Raw genomic sequence first — 23418 nt, forward strand, 5'->3', positions numbered from 1 at the left:
ATATGGGACTGGAAGGAACTACTTGGATCACTGTCAAGTATTGATTTTTTTCCCCTCTTTTTAATCAATGTGTCTGCATATTATTTTACTGTATTTAACTTAGAAATATACTACTGAGATGCATTAGCTAGCCAAATGTTAGGGAAAAGTGCTAATAAATCTTGCATATTTTTACTGAATCACTCATTGTAGCATCCAAGTATCTCCTCAAGTTAATTTGTATGGGGGCAAATCTGCATCATTTATCTCTTCCCATCCCTGCCTTCATGCATCCCTGAAGTCCTTTTAATTAAGAGTTGTTTTTTTTTTTTGTTTGTTTGTTTTGTTTGTTTTTTGTTTTTTTACCTGCATTGCAACAAATTTGAGTTCCTAAATTCAGTGTTTCATCCAGTTTTATAATTCGTTAAGTAAATACCTCTTAGTGCTTTCTGTGGTGGATCAGTTTAGCAGGAATATAAAGCTAAGCTGTGATCTCTGACAGTGATTGATAATGTCATGTTTGGGGCAGTTAGTTTTTACAAATCCCTTGCCTTTTAAATCAAGTTGTTTCTCCAAAAGATGATTAAAAACAATCAGAAAACACAGTTTCTCAGTGTCAATTATAGAAGTTTACATACTTGTGTGACAGATACCAGTACAGTAGATCTTACTATCCTGTAGCGATAAAATCAATCAATGTGGATGTGATTCACTGTACAACTAAGAAATGTATGGGGGGGGAAAAAGAGCTGTGATTTTTTTTTTTTTTTTTTAAGGGAGTACATCATCAGTTCTGGAACTCATTTTTCCAAGTGGTTACTTCTGTCTGTAAGGGAGAAGGGAAGAAGTGCAGACAGTTGTCAGCTTCCAGCTCTCTCGTGGTTTGCCTGAGCTGATAACAGCATGCTGATAACATAAACAGTTGATTGAAGTAGATTTATGCAACGTGTTGTTTTTTTTTTTTTTTTTTTTTTTTTTTCCATGGCAGCATCATTTACTAAATTTCCCCTTGTTTTGAGCTGTTGCTTTTGGATTTTTTTGCTTTAAGCACTAAAAAGCACATATAGGTCAAGCAAAGAAATGTTTGCTAGTACGAACTCCGTGCTAGGCATTCTGGGAGAGTGCTTTCTTGCAGCAGATGAGGATTCTTTGTGGCTGGCAGCAGAAACTGCAGCAGTATCTTTGCAGTTTCCTTTCATCTTCGATTATGTTCTGAGGATCTTTGAAACACGGGAGCTGTTTCCCAGACCCTCTGGAATACCTTTTCATCTCTCTTGTGGAGTACGGCACATGCTGAAAGCCTCTTATCTCCTACAGCTGAGGTATCCCTTGCTTTTCATCGCCCTCTGATTTTTGTCTTCTGCGGCTGGATTTTTGGCAGTGTTTGGCTTAAACAAATAGGATTACATTTCAGTAGCTGATGGTTTCTAGTTGAGGAACATACTAAATGTCGGACGTAATGAAGATTGTACAAAGAAAAATTTCTGTGAAGCACAGGAAAATCATTCGAGCCGAGCAAGGGAAGAAGACATCCTGCAAATGCAATCAGGGCTGCTAGAAATGCAAAATTGGACAGATTTGGAATGGGTTGCACTACAAGCGTGGTTCTCTTTAAAGGCATCCGGACAGTTTTTGAGAGAAACTGTGGCTATATTTGCAAACTGCAAGGGGAAAACAATGCCCTTGAATATACAGCATTCAGCCTGCCAAATGAAGATTCAGGAATATTGGTTCATTCATCCCTGGTAAATATCAACTTGCTTCATTAATATTTTTACCTGCTAATTAAAATCTAAACCAGAATCAGGATACCTTGTTTATTTAAATTGTTTATTTAGTATCTGCTGTGTGTGGACTAGCTATACCTTGCCTTGCTACTGTAGCATGTTAGTGCATGTATGTGACATGTATGCATGGAGCTGTAATGTCAGAGCTTAGGCTTCGTAGTTATTATATCACTTAAATTTGTATTAATAGCTCTAAAGGATTTGCAGTCCATAAACAAGCTTGTTACAGAAGGTTGTCTGCTGTTAGATCTCTTTAAGGTGCTCTTGGAACGTATTTGGCACTTCAAATGAAGTACAGATGATTATGTTATTTGGGAAAACTGAGGAATGCATTGTTGGGAAAACACTAACCCAGGATTTAAGGTTTATTTTTTTCAGATGGATCTGAATACTTTGTTTTTTCTTCCAGAAAGTATTCTGATTCCATTTGAGTTACCGAAATAGATGCAGGAGCATTCTAGAAGGAAAAAAATGGTTAAAGCAAGCAGTAACAGTTTCCTGAAGCTGTTTTGCTCGCAGAGGCTTTTTTAGGTGTTGCTTGATGCAAAGAAAACAGGTTTGAGTGAGCCTGTCTTCTTGTACCCCCCAGGTTAATGATGCATATGTGCGTCATGGATTGCATTTAGGCTTGAGGGGGTGGAATTGCGATAGCTAATGTGCACCACTTGCTTCAGAGCTGGGTGAATTAAGGATTTACATATTTATATTAAGTAATTTGGGGTTACTTGTTAGTTGCTTTGTCATGGACGAGATAGTTGGAACGAGAGGGGTGTGGTACATTGAAATATCTGGATGGATTTTGACAAGGGTGTAGTGCCTGCTGGCATGCCCCTGCTGTGCAATTGCAGTTCTGGAAAAGGAAAGCCTTCAGGAATTTCACAAAGCTCTGTTGCCTTTATGCTGGTCAGGTCTTTTCTTGCTGAATACAAATATGAGGAAAACATATGTGGATGTAGCTATCTGTGTGCCTACACACACCAGGAAATTTGCAGGAAAGAATACATGTATAGAATACATACATGTGCGGATATACGTGTGCATGCATACATACACATTACTAAGTTTCCAGGAAAGCATCTGAACTTGCAGTATGCATGTTACATTTTGTGGTAGTATTGCATTTTATAAATTCTTAATATTGGTTGCTATTAAAAGTAAAATGGCTTCCTCTAGGTATTAGAAACCTTTTTACACTGTGAAACATCTTAAAGTCAGCCTCGTACAGATGCTTATTAGACTTTGGTTAAACTCTAGACCCTGAACACTTAATAACTTCTACAGTCCTTTGATTTTAAGACCCAGAGTCTTTACTGGCCTTACATGATACAAATAGATGAGCGAATAGAGAAATATTAAATATATATTACTGTAACTCAGAGGTTGGAGTGAAAATTACTTGAATTATATAACTTCATCTTTGTTTCATGTGGTATTTTTCCAGGAATAAGTCCTGTTTAATTTAGGTCTACGGAATAGGATTGCAAACTGGCAAGATCAAGCACAAAATATATTTAGACTTCCATCTGCAACTCAAGAGCCAGATCTGTCGATTTGGCTTTTTTTCTACTCTGAAAATTCTGAATGCTTTTGATTAACAATACTGTGTATTTATTTATTTATATTTTCCTGTATGGCTTTGTCACCCTGGTTTAACTGAAAGTATTGGATCAAGATATTTTTCTACCTGGAATAAATACTTGAAGGCTAGTACTGAAAATTATTACAATAGAGGGGGGTCAGAATGACTTCTTGCTCATTGTACCGGACTACTGTAGTCTATAAGGGCAAAAATTTGAGTTTACGAGGGAGAAACTGGCACTTCACTGACAGGTCACCAGCTGGTGTTGGCTGTGGCTTCTGGGGACTTTGAGGCTGGCATAGTGTTGCTACTGATCTACCCCTTAAGGGTGGAAAGCAGGATTCTCTGAAGCGGGGGAAGGATACTGCAATCTTGGCATTAGTGACAAGTTACTTTATGCTCATAAGCTCTAAATGTTTGTTTTCTTTTTTTTTTTTTTTTTTTCCTCTGCTGTTTGCTATTAAAAGCTAATTTGGCCAGTTCTTCCTCCTCTAAAGAGTGGTTTTCAGGAATAGAAATGGCCTCACTTCTCTCTAAGAAGCCATGCAAGGAGGTGAAGACAACAGGAATCCTCCTCCTTGAAGAGAACTTGGATGCCCAAGACAAAAAGAGAGCGGCAGTGCACATCACCTTCCTGGCTTTTCCTTTATTTTGGTTGTTGCGACAGATGCGTGTGTGGGTGTATTGCTTCACCTATTTATTTGTTTGTCTGTGCTGTAGCATGTATTCTAGCCGCAGTTTCTGAACTCTGCCTCTTTGGCTGTTGCTGCTATCCTGAGGTATTTAGCTATTTTGGATCAAATATCTCCTGATTCACAGCTGTTGTCAAAACACCAGTGAATTTCAGGGAGTTCTTTAATAGAACACATTTGTTCTTCTGCAAAACCAGTGTTGAAAACCTGTGAAAATTTCCTGTGAACAGAAAGCACTCAGGAAGTATTTCTCCCAGGAGGAAAAAACTCCTGTTCTGCGAACAAATAAGGAGGCAGCAGTAGTTGACTCAGCATACACTGTATGGTTTTGTTTTTCCTATTTAACCTATAATCCAGAGGTCAGGAGGCTCTATCTGAACTCTTACTAAATTGAATTAATGTTTTCTCTTAAGCATGTCTGCTCTTTTGATTGCTTGAAGGAAATCAAAGATGAAATGAGGGCTGGGTGAGAATGTCCTTCTCAGGAAAGTAATTTATTTCTATTCATTTGATGTTATTCAAACCTGCAATGTAAATACTGTATCTTTGGTATAGGAACATTTTTAGCTTGTTGTATACACTTTAACTTGTTCTATAATACGGGGTTTATGGGATTTCTTAGGGTCTCCAGGTTCATTTAGGGATAAATCAATATTTTAATGAAAAATATAGTTTAAAGTGTTGTTAAAAATTGCATCAAAATTAGTGGAAATATGTTTTCCTCAGATGTCCTCTTGGGGTATATTTGTTTCAGTAAATATTGAGAAAACATTCTAATTTTGCGTACTTTTACAGTGAGATGAGGGGTATAAGACTTCCAAGGAGCAGCTGAGGGAGCTGGGGCTCTTTAGTCTGGAAAAGAGGAGGCTGAGGGGAGACTTCATCACTCTCTACAACTACCGAAAAGAAGGTTGTCAGTCTTTTTCAGGTGACAAGTGCTAGAACACAAGGAGAGGGCCTCAAATTGCACCAGGGGAGGTTTAGAGTGGATATTTGGAAGAATTTCTTCTCGGGGTGGTCTGCATTGGAATGGGCTGTCCGGAGAGATGGAGGAGTCCCCATTCCTGGAGGTATTTAAGAGATGAGGGGATGTGGCACTAAGGACATGCTTTAGTGATGGTACGCGGTAGGTCAGGTTGAGGGCTGGATTTGATGATCTAGAAGGTCTTTTCCAACGTAAATGATTCTGTGGTAATCAATTAAATAAAATAAACACCAACAAAAACAAGAACTGTGATTCTATACAGTTTCAAAATACTAGCTTGTATGGTTGAAGTAATTTAGTTTTAATTTTCCTATTTTTAAAAATTCTGTTCTCAGCTTGATATTACATGTTACTTCTGTTGTGTTGCAGTATTTTGGGGTTAGATTTTTTTCCCATGACCTTTATTCTTACATTCAGAGTGAATTTTATTTGTAATCATAGTATAACCAACAAATACCTAGGAGCAAAATGTTATTGTACTTTTCAGCACCTGAACTGCTGTTGCACATAGTGGACGAAGATGGAAAATAAGCAAGGGAAAATGGTGGCGTGGTGACTAGAAAACCAACAAGATTTAAAAAGTCAAAAATTAGCAGAACTCCAACTTCTTCAGTGCTTGAAGAGGCTAGTTGGCTGCACTAGCAGCACTGGTGGAGGAGATAGATAATTCTGAAGATAGACAGAGCTGAAGAAGAGTGACTTTTTAAATATATATGTATCTGAAAAGTAAAATAAATAAAAAAGTTGCTTTTTTCTTTACTTGATTGAAGTGTTTTTTGCTCAATTCACTTTTTATTTCTCACTCAAGTTGGATGTTTCATTAAATATTATAAAATTGTAGTTAGTTAGCTGTATTTCAGGTAGTTTAGTAACTGGAGTGTGTGTAAGATGTAGCCTAATCATATGTCATTTTCTTTGACACCACGATGCGGAAAATATCCTTAATTTGAATAACTGATGTTTAATTTGTGCTTACAAAATTTCCAGGAAATGCAGGGCATTTTGAAAAAGTGTGAATCCAACTTTTAATAGGATAGATTTAGATATCTGCTGGAAACAGAACTACCAACCTTGTGTTTTAGTAACTGCAGTTTCTTGGTCCATGTAACCTGTTGACTTTTACATCAATGTCACTATTAGCGTTATCGAATTTTTGTGTGACTGCTCGTTCTGTGCTACTCATGAGTCATTTGGTTTTTAATAAACTGAGACAGCTTTGAGATATACCAAAGTCCGCATAGCAGAAGATTAATGACAGCACAGAGCCATATCATTCTGGAAACGACTCCTCAGTAGCCGGTTGCAAATATTTTGACTTCAGAATAATATTAAATGAAGTAAATTTGATTAAAAAAAAAAAAAAAAAAAAAAAAACTTTATTGATTTAATGTATGATGTCCTCAAAAAAGTCCAATAGAAACGAAGTAGAAATTTAGGAAGGGGAAGGATCTAGGAAGTCAGACTGCTGAGTAAGTGCAATATTTTTTTAATGTGCTTAAACAAACAGCTCATGCAGCAATTCTCTAATGGTGGGCAGGTAATTCGTGTGGCTTACTCTTAGATCACTCTCATAACTTGCTTGAACTTGCAACTGTATGAAAAGTGGCTTTTATCCATCAGCAACCAGAGCATTAGATCTCATTAGACCTCTTAATACGGAAGGAGCTGACAGGTCCAAGTACAGTATCCAGTTGTTCCATAGCTTTTTTTGTGTCACTTGGATGAGAGCATTTTCCATCTCCCTTCATCTTAATGCTTTGGGTAATAAAAACTTGGTATCTCTAAGTCAACCGAGAGTTGACTAGTAATTTTGGCTAAATCTCCTGATGGTTCTTGTAGAATTTTTAACTTTTAGATTTTCTTTTTGAAGAATAGTTGAATCCCCATCTCTAGTATCTCTCTACCCGCTCAGCAAGGGAAATTGGAGTACAAATTCACCAAGCACATCATTCCTGGAACAAATTAACGTCTTTCAGTTTATAGGCAAACCAACGTGCACTCTTACTGCTGCCCAAGTGCGTAGGTGAATTAGCAGTTGCCTCAAGGATCAAATAGCTCCTGGAAAAAGCCTTTGTAAGACTGATAACTATGCAGTGGGGAGACCGCTACATACCTTGGGCTTGCTTGGCGCAGAGCCATTTCTGTTTGAGAGGTGTTCTGACTTGAGGCTTTGACTCACTTCGGTTTGGTGTCTGTGCTGTCGCATTAGTTTCTGATAATTGCAAGCTACTGTCCAGGTAGGAAAAGAGCCATTTTCAGCCAAATACTGTTCTCACTCTCTGCCTGCTTGTACATGCCTTGTTATATGGAGATATTTCAAAGCAATAAGTTAAATCCCATAGCAGTGTTGCAGTTTTAACCTTGAAGTCTCCTATCCTGCCTAAATTTTACTTTTTTTCTTCTTCTTTCCTGTGGGGCCACAAGGAACAGTCAGGTTTTCCCTGAAAACAGGATTTCTACTTAGATGGCATGAAGTGAAACAGTCACTAGTGAGTCAGGCAAGTGCACCTGAAGTTGATGCTTCATAGATTACAGTATGCAAAAGCGTGACACGAACAAGACTTTTAATCAACACAGTCTGCTTATAGTAGAGATGTTCTTAGAGACGTTCATATCATAGAGAATGTGAAAAATAGAACATGAAGTATAGAATGTGAAGGTCAAAGGCAGCCTTGGCTGCAGAGACCATGAAATGGTGGGGTTCGAGATCCTTAGGGCAGCAAGGAGGGTGGAGAGCAAGCTCACCAGTCGGGATTTCAGGAGATTTTGGTCTCTCCATTGATCTGCTTGGTAGAGTACTGCGGGATAAAACCCTGGAGGGAAGAGGGACAAAGAAGGCCAGTTAATTCAGTGATCACCTTCCAAGTGATGCATGCCAACAGAGGAAGTGCCTGAGCAGCCAGAGACCAAGTTAGGAAAACTAAAGCCCAGATGTGACTGAATCTGGCCATGGATGTTGGGAGCAACAAGAAAGGCAAGTAAGTAGGTCAGTGATAAAAAGAGGATTAGGGGAAATGTTGGCCCTCTGCTGAAGGAGACCTGCTTACCTGGAATATGGAGAAAGGTGAGATTCTTCTTGCAAAGACTTCTTTTCCTACTTCTTTTCCTTAGCCTTCACCAGCAAGAGCTCTAGCTGCATAGCTCAAGCCCCAGAAGGCAAAGGCAGGGACTGGGAGAACGAAGAACTTCTTGCTGTAGGAGAGGATCTGATTTGAGATCACCTAAGGAACATGTAGGTGCACAAGTCCATGGGACCTGATGAGATGCATCTGAAGGAACTGGTGGATACAGTTGCTGAGCCACTGCCCATGACATTTGAGATGTGGCAGTCTGGTGGAGTTCCCACTGACTGGAGGAGGGGAAGCATGACCCCCGTTTTTAAGAAGAGAGAAAAGGGAGACCTGGGGAACTACAGGCTGCTCAGTCTCACCTCTGTGCCTTGTAGGCTTAAGTAACAGATCCTCCTGGAAACTGCTAAGGCACATGGACAATAGGGAGGTGATTGGTGGCAGCTAATGTGGCCTCCCTTGACCTGCTGGCACACTTCTTTTGATGCAGCCCAGGACACGGTTGGCTTTCTGGGCTGCAAGCGCACATTCCCTGCTTATGCTCAATTTTTTTTTGTCCACCAATACCTACAGATCCTCCTCCTCAGGGCTGCTCTCAGTCCATTCAACACCCAGCCTGGATTCATGCACTCATGAATTCATGGGACTGCTCCAGCCCAGGTGTGGGACCTTGCACATGGCCTTGACCTTCACGAAGTTGGAACTAGATGATCCTTAGGGCCCTTTCCAACCCACACTGCCTGTTACTCTGTTCACTCAGAAGGAATGAGTCTTCTGAATTGATTTTTTTGTTTTTGGTGACCTTTTCTCGTTTATCTGAATGCAATGTGCTCAGCAAGGAACTGCCAGGTGACCTGCATGCTGTATTCCATTTGCTATCAACTAGCTGAGCTGTTCTCTTGAATTTCTGAAGATATTTTCCCAGAGCAAGCACCTATCTGTTGGTCACTTAAGAAACTTGGCAGCTTTCTGGTACATCTAGCTGCAAGACCGAATCTTCCACTGACACATGAAATGTTCTGCCTTTAATACAGCTGCAAGGCAGGGTGCCAAGTGGGGGAGAGCAGTGCTAGAGTATCTCTTACTGATACAGATGAGAGCCAGAGGTATTGGCTTTTAATAGTGCTTGTCATTCCGCTTAAGTGGGCCCATATTTTCCTATGAACTGATGTCTTGAAAAGAAAAAAACAAAAAACCTGCAGGAAAACAAAGCATAAAACCCCTCCAGCAGCCCATCCTTCTTCCCAGTTTTGAAGGTTATCTGTTAAGAGATGCTTTAAGCTGCAGGGGAATTTCAAGTGCCCTACAGGGGTAGAGGATATATAAGGAGTTCTAGTAAATGATGTCAAATTCTTCTATTTTCAAATGTACAGGATATCCAAAGTAAAGCTAAAGGAGGATTATTCCTTCCCCTTTTCCCCTTGGCCCTCTGTTGCTGCAAGTTAAGCAACAGTTAATTCCCTAGAACAGGTAACAGAGACAAGTTTGATGCCTGGTAGGTATCGTGAGTGCAGATACTGGCCGCTCACCAGAGATAATTAGAACTGGAATCAGGTCCCTTCCAAATGCACTGTTCCACATTGAGCTTAGTCATCTTGGTGCAGGTTGTACATGGGACTTGGAGCAAAAGAGGGACTCAGCTTTTACTCCTTTCCTCCATCCAAGTTCAGAGGAAATTCTCACGTGCTGCCCGTTTTTTTCACTGCTGACTCTTCAGTTTGTGCTATTGCATGTTAGGAAGTCAGCTCTTGGTGGGAAAAGTGATTGAAGGAATAAACGGTGTATGTGGGGGCTTGGCTTTGGTGCAGCAAGTCTGCTGGATGAAACGCTGAGATATGCTGGGAATACAGAGAACTTTCACCCACGTCATGTTGTAAGTACATAGGTAATTCCTCAAGGGAACATGAGGCAAGAAGGGGGCCAAATATTTGGCAAATGGAAGTAATAACCGTGAAAATTTCTTCAAGCCACTCTGTTTTTAAAGAGATGAAATGTATGGTTTCCATAATGATCTGAGTTATTTTTCAGGTAGGTCTCCACTTAGCTACTAATTTCCTGCAATTTTGGGAGTCATGCTGGAAATGCAGATAAATAAATTTTACACAGCAAGTGTTTTTTTTTTTTTTTTTTTTTTTCCCCCCACTTAAGTTGTTTTCCTGGAATCTGTTGATCCTTGCTTAGGTAGGTGACTGTCTCATAAAAATGAGTTATTGTATTTCGTGAGTTGCAGTTCCATGATTTGAACTACAGGTCATGTAGCGAGGTGATAAATTTTGTGTCTGAAAATCCCGTTTTTAATCTTTTACTTTTGAATCGTAAGTTGGTTTGAGCGATTTTTTTGATGTAGCTCTGTTAAAATGTAACCTTCTTTTGACTGTGGTGGCTAGGTAAGCAGTATCTCATCTTTATGGCTTGGTTTTTCTTTTTTTTTTTTTTTTTTTTTTGGTGCATGTGTTTATTAAATCACTGAGGCAATCATGAAGTCCTCAGGAGGAAGTAAGTGTTGGAAACACATCTATTTTAGCAATTAGGGTCTGTTTCATGCAGGATGTAGCTCTGTAGGTACTGCTTTGTACTTGCATGCGTTAAGTAAAGCAACCTCCTCTGATAGCGTATGTGTTAGTGAAATACAGGCTAGAGATTACATCAACCATTTGGTAGGAATAAAAAAAGGTTATCTTTAAACTGATGCTATAAAAATGTTGGCCTCTTGGCTTTCTTCTTCTCCTTCCTCCTATTTTAAGAATAGGAAGAATGATGGGCAAAGAGAATCACGCTTAAACTGAATTCAAGTAACTCAGATCCATTCCAGAGGAGTACCTGAACAGAACAAAACAATTGTTGCAGCTCAAAAGTAGAAGTCATTGTTAAATCAACCAGAAGAGAAACTGCCTAAAGTGTATGATATTTTTAACTCTTTCTCAGCGAGCGTTCACAAGTGCTATGCGCACAATGAGGCTGTGCATTGCTGGTTTCAGTTAAGTATAATTGCAGCCCATCTCAATGAAACAAATTCCTGTTTGGCAGCTGCATCCTCAAGTAATGGTATAATTTAGTCTAAGCTGTTGTGCGCTTCCGTTTTCTGAAAACAAAAGGAGCTGGTGCAAAATAAAAGCCAAGTGTAGCTGCATGTTCTTGAACTATTGTCTACCTTGACTTGCACAGGAAGATCTGTTTTTGTAAATTTGACTGAACTGCTGGTTTCCTTCTCTTAACTCTTAATGAAGCTTCATAAAGTGGTGTTTTCTAGGGCATCTATGTGTTAGAAAGGCTGCTTGAAAAGTAAATGCATTGAACTCAATTGTTTTTTCCTAGAGAGAAAGACAGGAGCACAGTGAGTCATTATTATCTTGATTAAGAGTAGGTTCATTTTATTGTCTCTTTCTCTTTGCTCATTGCAAATGGACTTACACAGTGGATGGGATGGGCAAACTGTTGGTCAGATGCAGTTTCACAATTGCAGTAAGCCAAAATAAGGTTATCTGGGCAGGCATGAGAGCAGGGAGACTCCCAGTGGAGAAGGGAAAGAGAAAGGAATATTAACATCTGAAGTTAGGCCTCAGGGGTAAGAAACCTGCTCCTGAAGATGTCTTCTTAAAAATACTAGCCAAAAAAGGTGGGTATTTGAGCTTCTCCACAACTCAATCTGGTTTCTTCAGATTACGGTGAATTTCTCTCTATAAGAGGATAAGAAAAATTGATGTCAAGTCAGATTGACCATGTCTGTTAGACTGAAGTCAGATAACTAGTGGTGCAAAGAAGTGGAGCAGAGGTGAGAAGTGAATGAAGGTAGTGGCTTAGTTTCCAAAGCTGTCTGGTTTGTCCAGTGGACAGGGAGTCTGAATTAGGGTCCTGCTTCACTTGGAAATTGAGTTTTCTCTCAGCTGTCTTTTTGACAGGGAAATATAGCCACCAAGGTCTGCATTTGGAAGTCGTACGTAGTTCATCAATGTTAAAAAAAGAGGTAAAGAGAAAAACCAAAATACCTCTCTCAAAACCTGAAGAAAGCTGTTCATAGCACTTTTTTTTTTTTTTTTTTTTTTTTTTTTTTTCCAGGAGGAATTTAGCATCCAATCATACGTTAAAAGTAGTAGTTGAGGGAGCTAATGGAACCTTCAAAACTACCAAAATCATCAACTCAGTTGCATACCAATTTGCTTTGCACTACACTAAAGGGTTGTACAATGATGATCCTGATTAAAAATTATTGCCTCTTAGTTTGTGAGTGGGTATCTGCTAAATGGTGTCATTGAGCAGTGGTAAAGTGTGAGACCTCACTGGTTTACAAAAGCAGGATTGAAGCATGGTTTGAGTTTGTATTCCAGGAAAGGTGGAAGATACTGATAAGGGCTTGAATTTTTGAATTGGGGGGCCAGGAGATGCTTCTGAAAAGTCTTCACAAGACAGGGAAGACCCCTAGCCCAGTGTCTTGCATTGTTAAAAAATAAAATAATCACATGGAAGCCAAAGCCAGCAGGTGATGGCTGGCAGTTCTTCATGGCTGGAGAGCTGAGGAAGTTGTAGGGAGCTCGGGGTCGGCCTCATCTTGCAGATAACCAGGGATAGGACTAGAGGGAATGGCCTCAAGTTGCTCCAGGGGAGGTTCAGGCTGGCAATGAGGAGCCATTTCTGCTCAGAAAGAGCAGTCAGGCACTGGGACGGGTTGCCCAGGGAGGTGGTGGAGTCACCGTCCCTGGGGGTGTGCAAGGCAAGGCTGGACATGGTGCTTGGGGACATGGCTCAGTGGGTGACACTGGTGGTAGCGTGATGGCTGGACCAGATGAGCTTGGAGGTCTCTTCTAACCTTAATGATTCTGTAATTCTAAGTGACTTCAGTCAAGATGTATAGAGATGTTGTTGCTTTTGTCTTCTCAGTGTTTTCTTGGAGGGTGCTTGGTCATAGATGGGGAGGAGATGCTGGAGGGTCCCACAGAGGGAGGAATGAACCGGCAGAGGTAGAGAGTGTGACTTGAGCAAGTAGAGAGACTGAGAGAGGCTGGTAGTTCACCTGAAGAACTGAGCACTTGAAAATTTAAGGTGTAAAGAGGAGTTTGTACCCCTCTTATTTTTGAATTAGTGTCTTTAGAAGTTGGGTTTTTACTGTAAGACAACTTGATGTTAATGTAAATTCATAAAATGGATTTAGCACAAAGATTAAAAAGAGCGTTTCTCCCCCCCTCCTTCCAACTGATTAAAGAAAAAACCATTTTAAAAGTTCAATTTATCTGTTTGAGGCATTGGTCTGAGAGAAAGTACTTGATTAGTGATCAAGATTAGTACCTGAGTGATATCAATGTAAAAAATAAAAAAACCTTCTAAAGTACATATAAAGAAATCATTCTGAACTACAGAAGATGTTTACATATCAAAACCTGACTAATTTTTATGATAACAATATTTCAAAATACCATATCTTTTATAAGAGCTGTAAAAACTTGGCTGTTTTACGTGGTCATCTTAGAAACCCACATTCTCTTCTGTTTGATTCATAACCTTAAGGCATCGCAGTGGATCCACCTTTTCTTTTTTTTCCCCTCCTCTAGAGGAATACAACACGCTTAGGGGCTGGCCTTTGTCTGTCATGCATTCCCACCATGACAGATTTAGCAAACTGCAGCTGAGAAGTTAGACTAGTTTGTACTTTCTGCTGCTTGTGCTGGGAGAAAGCTATTGTTTTCACTGGATCCCTGGCATGTTAATTATTTTGATGCCAAAACCCATACAGTTTTGCAGTTCTTTGTATTTTCAACCAAAGAATGCAGGCAAGAACGATCAGAAGTCCTAAAAAAGACCTTGTTATAGAGTCTCCGCAGCAGCGCAAGGATGCAGGTGCTTGTGAAGCAGAAGGGGACAGTCCTGCTGTAGTAGTGATGGTAAGAATCATTTAAACAAGCTCTCTCTTCTCTCTAGTAACTCCAGTTCTGCCTGAAACTGCTTAATTTGATGCTAACGAGAAGCTCCAGCTCGCTTGCTTAGGTATATTTCAGATTTGGTTTTGGTTCTTTGTCTGTTCTCAGCCTTTTAAATTAATAAATTAATTTTGGCAGCCTTGGTTTACCAAGTCTTTAGTTCCCTCCAAGTGTGACTTTGGAATTTAGTTTTCATACCAGCTGCTTTGCAATGTCTGTCGTGTCCAGGGTAGTCTCACGAAGGGCGAAGACTTTACGCTTCAAAATCCATTCCAGCACCTGTATGTTTTTTTTAACTGCTCCGTGTACCTTTCAGTTCAAATGTATTTAAACTGTCTAAAGACTGCATGTAATGGTTAAATTTTACTTAGATTTTCAAAGAACTGTCTAAATTCAGGTGTACTTATGTCAAAAGATCTATCTTTCAGTGTCTTCAATGCACGTTGTTTAGGGATTTAAAGTTTCACACTACCTTCCAGTGTGGGGAAAGGCGATGTTCCTGTATGTGAGGGAGGTGATCAAATAAAATCATTTTTTTTCCTGTTGCTACACACTAGTTCTGTTGGAGTGGCAATAGGACAGCAAGAGAACATAATCAGCAAGCTGTAATGAATCCACCAACTCGCTGCGGCTAGGACAATAAACCTTTTCAAGTAACAGAGGAGGGCTGTTAAACACGTATCAGTAGAAGGAGCTACATAAATCATCCCCGTTTCATGTAGCAATATCTCATCCTTAATTGCTGAGTAAAAGGAGGAAGGTCTCCTCTTCTTTGTCTGGCTGTGGTTGAAGTTAGCGGGGGCTGTGATCCTCACGCAGTGCCTCCCCCAGCCCCACTGGAATTCCTTGCTATGCATTTAAGACTCAAACAAAAAAAAAATTGGCGTACGTACTAATACACATCTGGGGCTTTATGGGAATTGTTGCTGTACATAACTGGGAGCTTACATGTGTGTTAGCGAGACAGATTTTTCTCTTTCTTTACATTGTTTTCTTTAGTTTCGCTCTGTTCAGAGCAATTGTTAGTGAAACGTGTTTTTTTCTCTATGGGTGTGTTCTCATTTCTGGTCCAGATTTTCATCAGTACAATATGAGCTAATCTTGTGTGTGCTTTCCTGCCTCTGGAATGTTTAACTTTATTTAGAACTGTTTTTATTCCCCCATGAATACTCTTGAGAGGATATTTAGTGTTTCTGCAGATACTTACAGTACTGCAGTCGATCACTATGTGCTTTAAGGGGGGGGGGGGAAAGTATAAAAGGTCGCTGCATTTACTTATAACCATTTATGAAGTATGTCCTTTTAATTTTCTAGGAACTACTAGGTTTTAATATTCAGGGGTTGATACACCACCAGTGTTTCCCCTCCTGTTTGATATTTTTAGATAAAGTGGTTGCGTTTACAACAGAGGTCAATATTTTAAGGGAGAACATTTAGGTCCCACATAGGTGTCACAAAAATGTCCTTGCCTTCCTTTCAGTTGCTAATCTTGTCTTAATCTGTTACATATATAGACAAGTGTATATATGGCATATAATTAGAGAATGCAGGATGTCCATTTTTGCTTTTTTTGGAGGAAAACTAGATGAAACAGTGCAAGGAGACTTTGCAGTGTGTGAACTGCTAGACAGAAAGCAAAAAGTAGGGCTGTGTGTTTCATTCAACAATAGTGTTTGGGTCCATTTTGGTTGCATTGGGCTGGGATGGTGCACTAGATTTTTACTTCCATAGTATTTTTGTGCTCGCATGGAGGTATAGTAAAGTAACAAGTAAGGCCGATACCTTGCTAACTGGTGTTGCAAAACGTAAACAGCAGAATTTCAAGTTTCTAAGCTAGAAAACAATAGAATTGTACTAGATCACTTTTGGAGAGCCCCTTTTGGAACAGGGCTTCTGGTTTACTCTAGGAATACTTCGTGTTGGCTGCAGCCTAAAACATTCTTTCAGGTGTAGCTGCATTTCTCTTGTTTGGGTGATCATGATGTGATTTACATAACACAAATTTTTTGAGTAGTCTTTATAATGGTTGGACAGAATCAGCTGGTTTTTTTTTTTTTGGTTTGTTTTTTTTTTTTTTTGCAATACGTATCCAAGTCTAGTAAACGCAGTTTACAAAGAGTCTGCCAGAATACTTAGGAAACGAAATATTTAGGGCTATGAGCACTATGTGATATTGAAACTATGCTGTTTGATTGAGTGCTGTGCCTGAATTAAATTATTCTGCTTATAGTAGGATGCTAAAGAGAATAAATTTTGCATAATCGTTGTTAAAGTCAGAGAAGATCGCCATGTTGTTTTTTTTTTGTTTGTTTGATCATCTGCATAAAACAGGCTGTCAAATTTCCCAAGTGAATTCCTGTTTGAAATAAAGTCTAACTCTCTAAATCAAGGTTAGTGGTTCACCTCCTTTATTTTTGTTACTGTGGGGGGGAAAAAATCCAAGCGGTGGTTCACCTCAACAGAGCTTTCAGGGGGCTAACTGCTTTTTTGATAAAGACACAGATACTTGTCTGAATTGTCTCGTTTCAACATTGAGCCATAGTGTGCTTGCTACTTGGAAACTGTGGTGTTAAAAGTTTTATTTTCATTTCCCTGTATAATGTTAGTCCCCTTGACAAGCCACTTGGTAGGTCAAACTTCTGTAACAGAAGTAAACTGTGTTCATAAAATCTTCTAAACTTAATAAATAAATAAATAAATAAATAAATAAATGGATTATTTTCCATGTTGAGAAATGGAGAATAACTTTTAAGAGACGGGAGCAAAGTAAAACTGAAGTACTTAAAAATATTAAAATGCATACTCCTGGGCAACCTGCTGTAGGTGTCCCAGCTTGAGCAGGGGGTTGGAGCCTCCAAAGTCCCTTCCACCCTCAGCCATCCTGTGATCCTGTAGGTATCATTCTGCTGTCTTGCATAATTTTCGACACCAAGATGAGTTAAGTTGGGCTTCTATGAGAAGTGTGTAGAAAACAGAAGTCTGACAGATTTTAACCCAGTCTTATTCCCTGGTTAGGTGGTGCCCTGAAGCCTCCCTTGGGATGAACGGCTCTGGTGGTGGCTGTTGTGCAGGTCACCAAATTAGCACATGTGCTGTCCACTTGCACTCTGGTAGTTGTTTGAAGTTAGCAGCTGCTTTCAAACCAGATGATGTCTCTGGGAGGCTGGAGCATCCAGAGGGCATCTTTCTGCTTGGAAATAGATTTGAAGCATAAAAGTGAGTTCTTCTGTCTAATAGAGCACTGCCCACGCCTGTTCCTGTTGTCAGAAGCTTCTGTGCTGGTGGGAGAATTTACCAGGATGCAGCGTGCTTGCTTTGTGGCCGAACATAAAGCAAATTGCAGAAGAGGCGAGAAATCAAATAACTGGAACTACATCAGTGTTAGAAACCTGATGTAAATACTGGCAATTCAGAAGGCCTTGACAAAATGTTTGAGCTCTGAAAAGCGTTCTTGTGTTTAAATGGATCTTGATTGTCAGCTAAGTACTTCTTGTAAATAAAAGCACAATGCTTTGTAATTTAGGCTGTGTTCATTGAGTGTTGGAACTTCTTTCTGGTACAGCCCCCTTAAGTCTTGGGTAAACAATAGAACAAGATTTTTTCAGGCTTTCTGGTTAAACTGAAAAAATAGAAACATAATTCCTGTTCTTTAAAGAAACACGGTACAAAAAAAAGCCTGGATAACCATTTACTCTTTGCGTGGGTGATTCTTTCTAGCCCTGGTCTGTTTATGTAAGCATGAGAACCGGTGACTTAAAGAATGCATTTCATTCTTTCAGGTCCCAGAGGCATAAAAACTTTGAATTTGTCAATGAAAACATATTGTTCCTTAACTATATGCATAGTGGTAATGCGGTCTTCACATAAAGCCACAGAAGCTTATTCCCTCCCACTGCCCTGAAGTTCAAGGCACAAAATCAACCATACGTAAGAAAGGGGATAATGTGTGATACGATATTTAAGAACAAGCTCTGTGATAAAATGTATTGGAAAAGTTAGGCTTAAAGTTGATAAATCTGAGTAATTTATTATTTCTCTTTATGGGGACTTGTTAATAAGCTTGTGCAGGAGTATATGCTAAATATGGTTTTATAAGGCAAATGAGGCTTCATGGCATGAGGCTAACTAATCCCCACTTATGAAAAACTTGATCATCCCTTCTTTTGTAGGAAGGTGAGTGGTTGAGTTTTGTAGGAAGGTGATCTTAATGCTCCTGCTTTTTATCTGATCTCTTTTGACACTACTTGTCCCAATACATAAATGACATTCTAGCAGATCTAACCAGTTACCATGTGGGCGTCAGGACTGCTGTTCTCAAATGCTTCTCGTTTCTGATGAATTTCGTTGCCTATAAAACGCTGCCAAAATCTAAGTGGTACAGCAGGTACTTCCTCTGTTTTGCTTTCCAACGAACACGGCAGTGGCTAGGTCAACTGCTGAGCTCCGTGAAACCCCGTGCTCTTAGCATTTTCTTAGATGACTAAGATAAAAATATAATTTCTTCAAATTCATAGGAAAACTTAGGTCTTGTCTGAGAGATTGGCTTTTGTACCTGTAAGCTTGGTTATGCAGTCTTGACCAAGCTGAGTTTTATCTGTGTCAGCTGCTTCATAAATCATATTCAATAACACTGTATGTACATAGTGCTTTCTTTTTTAAAATATATATTACATGCAATAATACACCGGAAAAATCTTTTTTTCTGAAAAAGAGCTTGAGAGAGAATCTGCTTCCTTGTGATGTTGTAGGGCTGGCTAAATGCCAAGGCAGTGTGCTGTTTATTGTTTTCTTTTTCATATCTGGTTTAAACTGATAAAACATCCTCTTCCTTTTGAATCTGACAAGTGACAAAGAAAGAATTGGGTAACGCTTGGGAAAAACGAGGAGAAGGAAAATCTTCAAGAGTCCTTACAGAAAGGATATTTCTGTAAATTGGGTACTTCACTGATTAAATAAGAAGATGGTGTGGCTTTCTGGTCCTGTTCGCTATACCTGTGTCCCACAGAGTTAGGGGAGAGATGTATGTTCAGGGCATCAGCTCCAGAGAGCTTTGGATTCTTTGAAGCTTCTAGTAAAGTGGAAACTTAGCTTTGCTCACATTATGCTTACATGTAGTAAACGTGACTAAAACAAACTTGCTTTTAAGGATCTTTATCAGCTTTAGGATGTGGTGGACCCGTTTTGTGCCTATAGGGTATAGTCATGAATTTGCAACAAACTGGATGCCTTTAGGAGCTGAAGTATGTGCTTTTGGTTTTTGAATCAGCATGCTACACAAGTGATTGTGTGTGTGTGTACATGAAATAATTTTAGTTGTTTTTAAAAGTAATCAGAATCAAGAGATGAAAAAGATAAAATGAGCCAGAGCTAGCTTTCTTCGTCTTCCCCTATCACCTTCCCAAGAGCATGAGCAGGAGCGTGGATGTGGTTTCTCAGCACCAGGGAGAAAAAGCAAGAGAAGCTGATCACGTGCAGCTCCACATGAAAACCCATTGCCGAGTTGAGGTGACAAGCTTTCCCTTGCTGTCAACTGGATTTGATGCCATGATCCGTTTGCTTGCGAGTTCAGATAGTACATGTAGATGACCTGATATGGTGAACTTTGTGATGGTATTGGCCATGGTTGGTTCTTCTTTCCTTTACAAAAGCCTCTCAACTTGCATTTTAAGAATATTAAAATATTTGTCTTGAGTTACCTTTTTGTTTTTTTAAGGATACTTTTAAAATTGTGACTTGCACTGAACCGAAGTACCAGAATTCAAACTGCCCCTTCAGCAGCATTTAGTTAGGACAGAGTTTTATGCACTGGTTTGATGTGAAGCTGCCCCGCTTCTGAAATGGTTCCAGCAGCTCCTGCCCGCTGGCACCAGCGGTCGTGCCACCGGCTGAGCAGCCTTCCGCAGAGCCAGTCTGCCCGAGAGCTGGCTGCTTGGGAAGAGCCCTCTAAAGCCAGCTCGGCTCCTAATTTGGCTCAAAAATGTGACTTCAGTTGGCTGGTACCAGTGTGAGAAGCCTCAGGAATGTGCCACGGGAGAGAGGGTCATTTTGGTGGCAGCCCTCCTTTCGATTAATTGAAGCCAGTTGTGAATCCAAAGCTGCAGCTAACCAAAAAGATTTACCGTATACATGGCTAAAGAGCTCTTTTATCCCCTATACGTTGCTTGGACCCTATTTAATTTGGATTATTTACTTTTGCTTCTCCTAAAGGCTGGTCAGCCTGGGAGAGATGCTCAGCCTGCCAATGCAGCATATTAAGTATCATTTTTCATGAGAAACCCTTCAGAAGGAGCAGTAACATCGCCAAGACCGACATGGCCACAGCACTCTAGCAGCATCTAAACCTTTTAATAGTGCGCTGAGCTCAGGCTCAGTGACTGACAGGCGGGCACCTTGCTTGCCTGGGCAGGTGGAGACCTCGTACCCTCACTGGAAGTGGGAGACAAGTGAGCAGAGGGTGTCTTGGCTTCTGAATGCTGGTTTCGTGTACTTCATTTGAATTTGAAAGCTTCTTCACGCTCTGAAACTTGTCACGATACTTAGAAGATAGTAATATGTCACATCAAAAGCCCTGAAAACAAAGTCTTTGTCCTGAATACAGTTCATTTCATAAAGAAATCCCAGTTTCAAGATAATGTAATGTTTCTGAGACATACAAAAATGTTTCAGCTCAGTTTTTTAGTTTGATCTGCCTTACATTGCCTAGATACAGATAAAGCTTTACCAGCAGCTGTTACTGTATAGTTTTTCTCTATTTTTATCGTGTAACACAAAATTACTTATATTTACAAACTAATTTATATTCTCAAGTATTTAAAGTTGTTATAAGTTTAACCAGTGACAATATAGAGGCCTGTCTTCTACTGGATTTCTGCCCTTTCTGCTTTTCGATTTGCTCAAAGCAGACAAAATTTGGAGTCGTTGGAGAAAAGAAAAAATGTGACAAAAGTCTCTGTTGCTTGATGATTCACATTCAAAAAAGTGAAGGTTTTGGCATGCTGCATCGCTCTATAAATCTGTTTTGCTATGTGCCCAGTGAACAGGATGCTTGGTGAGGTGAATGAAGGTTTTTCACTGATTGTGCACAGCCAGCTCTAACGCTCTGTTGTGTAGTGCTTTAAACGTTGAATAGCGCGTAGTATCTGAAGAAAGCTACACATTCAATTAAGGGGAAGAAAAATGGCCTATGGGAATTCTGAAAAAACTAGAGAGAAGCAGGAATGTGAATTAGCCTATCCTTATTGCAGGTTTTTCCTGAATTAAAACAAAGCTCAAAGCTAAGACTGTGTTTTAATCCCTGCTGAACCCAGATCAGAGCTCTCTGGGCAGCATTAAGCAAAGGTAATTACTAAAGAGATTAGCAGTTTTTTTTTTTTCCTGTTTATGCTGTAAATATATAAATGTTTGTTCTGATAAGCTCTGCCTTAGTGTGTTTTGTGAAATAGTTTTGTTTCTTCTTTCTGATGCAAATAGTGTGCTTGTCTGCGTAAATGTCAGTTGTGCTTATCCATACGGTATATGGCATACCATAATATGGCGTGACTTGAAGTTTACGTTTCCAATATTGTCATTTTTTGGTGAAGATGAAATCTCATTCTGCCAACATTTTAAAGAGTTACTTCTTAGAGTGGCCAACAGTTATATTTTTTCCTCAGTATACCTGAATTTCTTTCTTTTCTCTCTTCTCTTCTAGGCAAAACCAAAGCTCATAGAACCAATAGACTACGAAAATGTCATCGTTCAGAGGAAAACACAGATTTTGAATGATGCCTTACGTGAAATGCTACTGTTCCCTTATGATGACTTTCAGGTAATTTAATAACTGCCTCTCCCTTTCCCCCCCTCCCTTTTTTAAAACCAGATTTTTAGCAGTAGTTTTTAAATAATAAAGGAATGACACTCATAACTCTCTCTAGCTTAAATAAATAAAATTGTCATTAGTCCCTTTACATTGCTCAATCTATTCTGTCAGGCTACAGTAGAAGAAATATCACAGCTTCTTCATCTGTTCAGATTATAAAGTCTACTTCTGCAACTCAGCAATTTTACTGCCATTTGAAGTAGGTGATCAGTCATTTTTAGATATTTTCACCCCTTTCAGGAGCAGGAAATCATGTGATGTCTGTTCAAAAAAAAAAAGGATCTGCTTTTTGTCATGTTTTAATTTTTAAATTGACTTTTTGTTTTCCTCTTTAGCAGTAAAGGGCATGCATGAATCTTAGAATCTGTTCAAATGAAAGCTGTGATTCTCAGCTGTATGTCACTAGACAAAACTGGATTTTAGCAAAATACCCCTTGCATAAAGGGCTCTGACTTAAGACAGACTGAAATGAAATTTGTGCTCATCTTGATATATTTCTGCAGAACTCCTGTATTTACCTAAATACATAGCGTATTTGAATACTCTTTTTTTGTGTCTCGTTCTAGATCCAGTTAGAGTAGCCACAAACATCTTTGAGACTGTAACTGGTGTAAAATAGTAAGGAACGTCTCTCACGCATGCCTGCAGTCAGTGTCTACCTGTTTTTAAAATTATGCAGGCATCTAAATTAACTACTTCTAGAGACTGTGTTACAGTTGAATACCTTAGAGTTGTTTTCTAAAATCCGACCTGAATAGCTGAGTATTTTATTCAGCCAAGTAGTTGAAGCTAAGCTTGTGGTTGTCATGGTGAAAGTTTGTGATGAGTTGGTGTATTTCTACACAAGGGCATATAAAGTTCCATAAATTACACAGACTTTTTAAGTGATTCTGTAGCCTATGAAACTATTTACCTGAGTGCAGCTGGACTCTGCTTTTAATATAGTCTGTGTACTTCATTATTACTCGTGCTTTACTTGTAGCCTGCCTATTCAGAGATAAAAATGTTGTTTTTAGCAAACTATAGGTATTCAGAGAATTGCTTGGCCTTCATGTATCCTCAACCACGTGTGTAAGTTTGGACTGTAAGTAAGACTTATTATGAAAGGAAATCATACTGTCTGTGAACATTTTGAATATTAGTATATCTACTAGACCACTCATGATGATGCCCTATAACCAGGTGTTGGTTTGGGAAATGAAAAGTGGAAGTAGGCTGGAGCCCCTTCTGCAGTGTGGCTCTCCATTGTAGCCGATCAAGAGGAATCAATAACATTTCTGCTAAGCATGCTCTCATATAGTTGACTAGAGAGCTCAATTACCAGGGGTCATTCTGGTAACCAACTCCTAATTACCAATAGAGATGAAAGAAGCCTATCAAGAACACTCAAACAAAATGCCTGAGGATAATCTGTGGGATGTCTGAAGAGTTTAAGGGCTGTTTCAACTGGCCTATTCTGCAATTCTTAACTTCAGGCTTGTATGATTGAAGCTTGCCTGTGGTCCTCAATCTGCTCCTTTAAAGGGCATGACCGAATTTTATTCACAAACTAATGTCTCTC

At 39.5% G+C, this 23418-nt stretch overlaps 1 protein-coding gene across 17 annotated transcripts in view; it reads left to right on the plus strand.

Annotated features, from left to right (window-relative positions):
- DOCK9 (dedicator of cytokinesis 9) overlaps positions 1-23418 on the plus strand; it is a 125973-nt gene that overhangs the window by 14113 nt on the left and 88442 nt on the right. For 7 of the 17 annotated variants that reach the window (XM_032182190.1, XM_032182198.1, XM_032182208.1 and 4 more), the window contains exons 1-2: positions 1148-1724; positions 21690-21806. In XM_032182190.1, coding sequence (XP_032038081.1) covers positions 1563-1724; positions 21690-21806 — 279 coding nt within the window. In that variant the 5' untranslated portion in view covers positions 1148-1562. Of the gene's footprint in view, positions 1-1146; positions 1725-13701; positions 13964-21689; positions 21807-23418 lie in introns of those variants that run through there. The other 10 variants (XM_032182225.1, XM_032182295.1, XM_032182319.1 and 7 more) reach the window with 4 other exon arrangements.

Source organism: Aythya fuligula, chromosome 1 (assembly GCF_009819795.1).
Source record: "Aythya fuligula isolate bAytFul2 chromosome 1, bAytFul2.pri, whole genome shotgun sequence".
In the NCBI taxonomy this organism is placed as follows: Eukaryota; Metazoa; Chordata; class Aves; order Anseriformes; family Anatidae; genus Aythya; species Aythya fuligula.